The sequence below is a fragment of the Malus sylvestris genome, chromosome 17, assembly GCF_916048215.2.
Source record: "Malus sylvestris chromosome 17, drMalSylv7.2, whole genome shotgun sequence".
Lineage (NCBI taxonomy): Eukaryota > Viridiplantae > Streptophyta > Magnoliopsida > Rosales > Rosaceae > Malus > Malus sylvestris.
The window spans coordinates 3,440,059-3,449,278 of record NC_062276.1 but is presented as its reverse complement, the minus strand read 5'-3'; the positions used below and the strand labels follow the sequence as shown (position 1 = coordinate 3,449,278).

Below are 9,220 nucleotides of genomic sequence, written 5' to 3'. Positions count from 1 at the left end.
TCCAAAATTATAATAGTTTAAATATTACTATAATCTTGCAAAATAAAAGTGTGCAGGTGGTTTTGCGAGAGGGAAATGGGGGTAGGTTTAGCTTGTAGGCCTACAAAAATTGACATACATGCATAGAGAAACACAACAATAAATTCTTGATTAGGACCACAAAACCTTAATTAACTTTTTATCTAACTTTAATTTGGCCTTATTTTTTCCCTTTTTAGTTGGCATCTTCTTTATATATGCTTGGATTTGGAATATATGTGGATATGGGTAATTTCCCTGGATAAAAGTCTATTTCTTCCTTAGTTTCGACACAAAAGGAAAAGTCTTTGTTAGATTATCGATACATCATCTTCAAATCCCTTTTATGAAAAACGATGTACACCTTTACTTATTGACGAATTCTAACCATAATAAATGGTGTCTTGACTAATTTCATGCTTTGCTTGTTTTTTTTTTTTCTTTTTTTTTGGACAAATGATTTGCTTGTTAAGCAAAGCTAAGTGATCACACTCAAGAGACCGATCAGGGGATTGACGTGAGAGGACTTTTGGTGCCGTTGACTTCCTATTCACTTGTGACTTTAGTTCAGTGTACATTGTATGTAAAATATCAGTATTGGTAAAAATATAGGTATGCAAATTTGTGAAAAATATTAATAGATGTATCAATATTGGTTGCCTACGATGAAAATTTGCTTGAAAATGTAGAAATTTAAAATAAAATTTTAGGAAATGTCAAACATTGATTTAAATGAGATATAAAAGTTTTTCCGATATTTAACCAATATGTCTGAATTATCGACGAACGATTTTAGTTAAAATTTAAGAGTTTTTCCGATATGGATGAAGGTTAGACTTCACCCATTTTTTCATATCTTTTTCTGATATTTTACATAAATATTGAGGGTATCAAAAAAATTTCACACTTAGTGCACATGATAGTGATACAATAATGGACAACGGGTTTATATTTGAAGAAAAATATTCATGAATTGTCATATGCATGAGGGTTTTTCAATGGAGAAATTACGTTCACATTCTTCTTTTTACTACTCCATTGATTAAAATCCTATTCATTTTCAATTTTTGATCAAGGTCCTTGATATTAATAACATCATTAATTATTTGAATAATATAATAATTTTATTTTTAAATATATTCCTTTAGTGTTAAAAATGTTACAATTAGTATATTTATATTTATGGCTAAATTTTTATCATATATTTTTATTTTTAGTTTGTACCTATTTTTAATTTGTACCAATTTTTTTTTCATTTTTAATTTGTACCAATTTTTTTTTCATTTTTAATTTGTACCCATATATTAGTTTCTTTTTGTGCCCATATTTTTTAAGGAAAACTAATGAAAAGGGTTTGAAAACTTTGAGTTTTAATGATAAGGACAAAATAAAGGGTAAAGTGAATAGTACCATGATTGACTTTTTAGTGTAAAAATATGGTTTTTCGTTAAAGTGAACAGTACCGGGTGCTTTTCATTAAAGTTCCCTATTTTTTAACGTTTTATTTGTGTTTGTACCCATTTGTATACCGACACGTGACATAATATATTTAATCAATGATAGAAAAATTACATATGGTATATTTATGTTTTATGCCTAAACTTTGTATCATATATTTATATTTTTAATGTGTACCCACTTTTAATTTGCAACATTTTTTTTTAAATTTGTAGTATTTTTTTTTTAGTTTTATTTTTGTACCCATGTATTAATTTCTTTTAGCGCCTATATTTTTTAAAATTCATCTGTACTCATATTTTTTTAATCTTTTATATGTAGCCTAATTTATTTATAATGTACCCATTCTTGTTTATTAATGTACCACTTTGTTATATGTGAAATGTACCAATTTTTTTTGTAAAATGTACCAAATTTTTTAACACTATGGATACATTCTTTTGCCATCTATTATTTCTTATTTTTACATAGTTTTTATCCATTTATTCAATCAAAATGTTTGAATTTTTTTATTGTAACCGCTTATAGTAGTATTATAATGAGGGATTTTAAATTTATAGGATTATAAATCTCATAAAATATCAAATAATTAAAGTCAAATCTATAAAAATATAAATATTAATTGTAATATAATGAGGTGTACAAAGTCAAGGGACTTTGATCAAACTTTGGATACCATTAAGGTTTTAGTCAAAGAATATTAAAGATTAGGGACCACATCCGAAGTATCTCGTTTTTCAATAGCAGATTATAATTTCTCAATAAACGTAAGCATGAAGTATGAGGTGAGTAATTAATTAATAAGAGAAAGAAAGTAGTAAACCATTTGTATTGGTTTGCTTGATTATAGGAAAACAAAAGTTCTTGAAATATGTTATTGTGCATTCTTAAGCTACGAATAAAAAATGAACGTGCATGTTATTGTGCATTTTATATATGGCGGATTCGTAGCATTATTATTTTTAGAAAATTGTTTATGTATGTTTTTGGGAAGCTATTTTGTAATGTATTTTAACAGTTTAATCAGTCGAACTTTTAGAACATCATTGATAAATCATCTTTGCAACGAATTAGAAAAATCCAAAACCATTAAAACTTTCATTTGTAGTGAAGAAAATGAATTAATATGATTTGACAAAGAAACTCTAAACCCTTAATGCAACGTTCATATGATTTCATATTTGGATGGTTTCGGTTAGATATGATCTTCGAGGGAAAACATAAGAAATAGATGGTTCGAATCTTTGAAATATATTACGAAATGAGTCTCACAAAAACATGTATAAAAAAGTATGTAAAAAAAAATGATGCCACAAATCCGTTCTCATATATATAATCAATTCGTAATTTTTCAAGTGGGATATCCGAAACATAAATCCTTTGCTGAGCTGCATGAGCATGGTGCCATGCCTGTTGAACCTAGGAAGAAATGAGACCCTCAACGGAAGGAATAAATGATAAACGACAAGCACCACCAGCTCTACGTATTTAGGGGCGGCAGTTATATCAGTTTTTTATTTCAAACGACAGTTATATCAGTTTATGTCGTAAGCAATGACCACAGCATCCGATATGTAGCTCCACGCCTCCTCTGTCATCCCTATCACAATATTTGAGACTCCAACGTTATACAAGATGCCATCTGGTGATTCCATATGTTCGCAGTTTCATTTGGTTTACTTATGGGATCACACAATTCCTTCTACGGCTCAAAACTGCGAATGAGATTCTGATATGTAATATGTGTCAAGTAATTTTAAGAAGATTACATTTGTGTACCACGTAATTGGAGACAAATGTCTCTTGATCATTGGTTGTCATATAAGCACTATCACGTCAACTAAAGTTGTTAGAATATTTGTTGTGTTGTTAAGTGATTCGTTAGTTGGTTACTTAGTTGCAAGTAAGTTGGTACTGTGTTCGGTATATTAGGAACTACAACTGACCAATGTAATTAGTACGTAATTTTATCAGTTAATACATAAGTCTCATTTGCCTCTCTAAATGCTCCCTCCCTCTCTCTCTCTCTCTCTCTCTCTTTATCCTTTTCGCTGTTCATTTTTTTCTTCTTCGTTTTCTCTAGAATTCTCAAATATTTCAATGTAGTTAATCATGTAACAAATTATACATATAATCAACATTTTATGAATAAACTCGTTAATTGACATGACATTTACATATCACCCGTCAAATACTGGTTCAAAAATATGATTCGGGCACCATTTTTCGTATATATCCTTTTATTTGGTATTAAAAAAGGTATATGATCTTTACATACGGTTTGGATGTGGTAGACACCTACCCAATGATATGGCAAACGACTTTGAATAATGGCGCACATTGGTCACGTGGCGAATGAAATCCGGCTGAAGGGTTCCACACGGAAAATCCCGTAGGTCACGTGGTCGTTTGGTTTTACGTGGCCCCTGCAAGTGGCCAAAGGGAAAGAAAAAGAAAGGTTTTGACATCAAAAGCGAGAGAACGCCACTTTTAATTTTAATACGATATCCTATTGGATGATGTGTACTTTGTTTTAAGATACCAGACAACGCTAAGCAAGCTTTGTTATCATTAAAATATAATTAGTTACCTTTAAACCCGGTATTCGAATTCGACCGGTATTACGGTTCGGAAATATACTTTATGTGGTTCTTATCTACACATTTATTTTTATCTTTCGCTCATACTTTTTAATTTTCGACCGTCGAATTTAAGGCATTGAAGAGGATTAAAGGCATAAGTTAACAGAGAGAGGGTTGATCTCAATTTAACAGAGATTTCTCATAGAATGATCAAAATGATTGACTGTGGACAATCTTAGGGTCGACTTATATTAATTTTAAATCTCAAGCATCAAAGTGAGGAACTATGTCAATTTCAAGCACCATTTGGCTAAAAAGCCTAACTTACTAGTACAATAACGTTAGCCATCCTAATCTCATATCTTCAAATTTATATTTGACTATTTAACGACCAATCACAGTCAGATACATACAGAAACAAGCATTGCTTGGTCAATAGCTCACACGAGATCATAGCGTGACACAATTACATACTGAGCAGTGCTTGAGTCACTTCTGAGTTGCCTAGAAATAACTCGTGCACTTCACCTTAAAAAGAAAAAGATTATGCACACACGTCAAACTGTTATTTGGGAATTACTTTTAGACTTCTACATTTCTGGACTTGGGCCGAACTGGGCCATTCAATGTTCTTAAGAAAACTACTTGGGCCTACTGATTGCGCTCATCTAAGGCGGACAACCAGGCTGAGTTACTTTAGGCCCAATAAATCCACGGGAAACGAAGCCCCAAAATATTACCCGCCAGAGCGAAAAGGGTTTTAGGCAATTACGCAAAACAAAAGGGGCAACCGCGTAATTTGACAACCGCTAATAGTCCATTCCAGCTCTCATCGCCAGTCATCGTCTCTCCCTCTTTAAACCTGCAAATTTCCAGATTTCAGCTTCCGTCTGCAAATCGCTAGGGTTTCCATAGATTTCGCTGCAGAAGGGGGTTTCTGGTTCCCTGATCGTCCCCTTTTTCTCTCCCGCAACGCCATCAATTTTTCGGATCGGCAGTGGCAGATCGCGTAAATTTTAGCGAAAATGTACGGCTTCGAAGCGATGACCTTCAACATTCACGGCGGGTACTTGGAGGCCATAGTGCGGGGACACCGCTCCGGCCTCCTCACGGCCGCCGATTACAACAATTTGTGCCAGTGCGAGACCCTCGATGATATCAAGATGCACCTTTCTGCCACTGAGTACGGCCCCTACCTCCAAAACGGTGCGTTTTGTATGCATCTCTTTGTAATGTCTTCATTTCGTTGAGCTTTCTGTTTGTTTATGGAGGAAATGAACACAATTGGGAACTGAATTTTGGATCGTATGATTAAATTAAGACGTGGGTTCTGGAGTAATCAGCCCTTCGATCTGAAATTTAGGTTGAATTAGGGCTTAAATTTCAAGATGTTTCCATTGATTTAGCATTAGTAAGAGAAACATTTCGTGATCGAAATCTTAGTGACTTATAAAAGTTGTGAATTTTTAATGCGCAAATTCTGCCACTAGGTGAATATATTAGGTTGCATTAAGGATGGATTTCAATTTGAATTTTTAGGTTAACTGTTCAATAAAATGTTAAAACCACGTCGAAAGTTTGATACTTTCCTGTCATGGATTGAAATAGATCAAACTTTTCTGTCATGGATTGAAATAGATCTTTATGTTTAAGTGATTTAGAGTGGAGTTGATATGTCACTCTGTATTTCTCTAGTTGTATTTAACCATGACAATTAAAGTATTCCAGTATTACGTTCGTGATAGGAACTGTGTAAATGCGGAACCGAAGAGGAAACAATATGCTAAACTTACTGGGAAACGAATAGATCTTATGATTGTCCCTCCTTTATACATGTTATCATAGTTTAAAGTTTAGTTAAAAAATTGGTTAATTTAATGATGTACTAGTAATAATTTGGATAACATGTGGGACATAAGGTAGCAGGTGAGATTTTGATACTAGCGTACATTTATACGTGCATGATCATTTTAACTTTTAAGCCCATATATTGGTCTCTCTTGTCTGGTCTATTATTGTTCTTTGCTTATCTGAAGGATTTTCTTGCAGAACCTTCCCCGTTGCATACAACTACAATTGTGGAGAAGTGCACTCTTAAATTGGTTGATGAGTATAAGCACATGCTATGCCAAGCTACAGAACCTTTGTCAACCTTTTTGGAGTATATTACGTATGTACCTGCCTTATTTCCGGTTTGGTAATTTGAATTTTATTTATTAGAATACGAGAAAAGATGTCGAAACCTAAACGTGATTTAGGCTTTAGGCTGGCCCAGTACTCACTAGTCAGCATATCACAATAGGCCATTGTTCCGGCAAGGCAGGAGGATCTTATGACGTGGGAAAATTACAACCTTAATTATATAGGTATTCATCAGTAAAATTTTAGCTGTAACTGGGAATTTATTTAATGTTTCTTATCTTCCTCCAGATATGGTCACATGATAGACAATGTTGTCCTGATTGTTACTGGAACCTTGCATGAGAGAGATGTTCAGGAACTGTTGGAAAAATGCCACCCCTTGGGCATGTTTGACAGGTATTGTCATTTTCATAGAGCTATGTATTCCATTTTCTTTTATTTATCCTTTTCACTCGTAAGTGTTTTCTACGACTTTGACGTTCTTATAAAATCTCATCTCGTTCATGTTTTTCTCATCAGCATTGCCACCCTGGCGGTTGCACAGAATATGCGGGAGCTTTACAGATTGGTGCTTGTTGACACACCGCTTGCTCCCTACTTTTCTGAATGTATTACATCCGATGTATGATTTAGTGACCCTATACTATTATTTTCCAATGGGTTAGTATTCAATTGTTGTGGTAGGTATCTGATTTTTTATTCATCATTCTTGTTTTCAGGACCTGGATGACATGAACATTGAAATAATGAGGAACACTCTTTACAAGGCATATCTTGAAGACTTTTACAGGTTTTGTCAGGTAACTTTTGATTTCAAACTCGAGAGTATTTATATATTTCAATCTGTCAAGTTTTTCATTTACATATTTTGTATTTTTTTTTTTCTCATAAATTTGCTTTTGGTCTTATGGACAGAAACTAGGTGGTGCCACAGCAGAGATTATGTCTGACTTACTTGCTTTTGAGGCTGACAGAAGGGCTGTCAATATTACAATAAACAGGTAAGTTAATGTTGAGGTGCCAACAAGTTTTCTTTATGTCGTATTTTCAGAGGTCTTAACCATTCTTCTTTTAATGGCCTCATGCTGTTTGTTCACACCCTGCAGTATCGGAACTGAGCTTACTCGAGACGATCGCAGGAAGTTGTACTCTAGCTTTGGTTTACTGTAAGTTCTTCGGCCATAATGATTTGTTGATGACTTGTAAGTTATGTTATATTTTGGATTGACGACGCTGACAACTGTTTGCATATTTTGTCCAGCTATCCCTATGGCCACGAGGAACTTGCTGTTTGTGAGGACATTGATCAGGTATGCTGTGTGCTTCAATTAGTTTTATTTCTTGCCCAAAATGATACTTGAATTATTGCTCCATCTTCTTGTGAAGGCTGTCTGCTAATTTGGGGCAAGACGGAGTAAATTAAAATTTTATGACATTGTTCGGGTTCACTGGTCTAGATTCTGTTACATGCTAATATCAGTTGATTACCTTATCTCTTTACTTAACGTTCTCACATATTAGTATCGGTTTCGCCTAAGCTGACAACTTGTTTGTTGAAGGTCCGTGGTTGCATGGAAAAATATCCTCCTTATCAGTCTATTTTTTCAAAGCTATCCTATGGCGAGAGCCAGCTGCTTGACAAGGCATTTTATGAAGAGGAGGTGAAAAGGCTTTGCCTGGCATTTGAGCAACAGGTTTGTATTGCAGTTACTTTGCAGCCACGTCTATTTCGTATTCTGGTTCACTTTTCTTTGGGTCTCCTCTCCATTCAGTCACTGAACACTTTTGTTTCTCCCTCCGACCTGCAGTTCCATTACGGTGTTTTCTTTGCATACATGAGGTTGAGGGAGCAGGAGATTAGAAATCTGATGTGGATATCGGAGTGTGTGGCTCAGAACCAGAAGTCCCGAGTTCACGACAGCGTGGTCTTCATATTTTAGTCGGATTAGAGATAAGCATTCGTTCTTTGGCATGATCTTCTGTAAATCTCCTCCCCATCTCATCCCCGAACAAATTGTAGAGATGGGTGCGGTTGCGTTGTTTGGAATATCCCGGTGTTCCCCCTAATAAGCACTTTTGCATATATTATTCCAGTTGTTTTTACTTAAAGAGGGAATATTTCATATTCTGAAGTCGAACATGTTACAGTTGCGAGGATAAATTGGATTTATATATTGTAATTTGAGATATTATATAGTAGCAGTCTTATAGCGAGATTTTTTTCAAATTTGTATAGCATGTTTCTTTACCCAAAATGGATGTTGGATGAAATAAAATTATTCTGATTCTCGATGAATTACTTATGCTCGTAAGGGCATATGCAAAAAGTGTTTATTGATACCTTGAAATTTTACTAAAATTCCAACCGGATAGCACTTCGAAGTGCTTCCTAGAAAAGCATTTGACCAGTGCTTCTTAGATAAAACTTATATAAAATATAGGGTAAATTACATAGTAGCCCCTTAGGTTTGAGGTCTATTACAACCTCATACATCTTTAAAACATTTCACTTTCATACCTCACGTTCTATTTTATTTCAAAATAATACATCCGTTACATTTTCCATCCATTGATCCGTTAAGTGCTGACGTGGCTGCCACATTTGTGCCACGTGGTTGCCAAATGTGTGTCATGTGGCAAAAAAAAAATTTTTAATTTTTTTTAAAAACCTAAATCTTCTAAATTAAAAAAATTTCAAAAAAAAAAAAAAAAGCAAAACCCTAACACCCCATCGCCCCACCCCTGCAACCCACAAACAACCCTTCATCCATTCTCTCCACGGCCGACTTCCCCGCAAACCCCCCCCCACACCATCGCAAACTCGTCAGCAACCCATCTTCCCCAACCTTCGTCCCTTCCCTCTCCTCCCTCCAAGCTCTGCGACTCCTGCAAGATCTCCTCCTCCCAATTCATTCTCTGCCTACCCTGCGACGCCATAATCCACGGCGCATTTGGATGTGCGACGCCATGAATTCGTGAAATACCAACCCACATCTTATTCTCCCCAGCTTTTTCTCCAG

The 9,220-nt window shown here is 34.8% G+C and overlaps 1 protein-coding gene across 1 annotated transcript; it reads left to right on the top strand.

The window, feature by feature from the left end:
- Positions 1–4,891: 4,891 nt before the first annotated feature.
- On the top strand, positions 4,892–8,496 carry LOC126611670 (V-type proton ATPase subunit d2-like). The gene is made up of 10 exons (XM_050280044.1): positions 4,892–5,264; positions 6,108–6,228; positions 6,489–6,596; positions 6,720–6,822; positions 6,920–7,000; positions 7,116–7,201; positions 7,307–7,366; positions 7,462–7,510; positions 7,760–7,894; positions 8,009–8,496. The coding sequence occupies exons 1-10, from the start codon at positions 5,084–5,086 to the stop codon at positions 8,138–8,140; spliced, it is 1,056 nt and encodes a 351-aa protein (XP_050136001.1). The 5' UTR covers positions 4,892–5,083; the 3' UTR covers positions 8,141–8,496.
- The last annotated feature ends 724 nt before the right edge of the window (positions 8,497–9,220 follow it).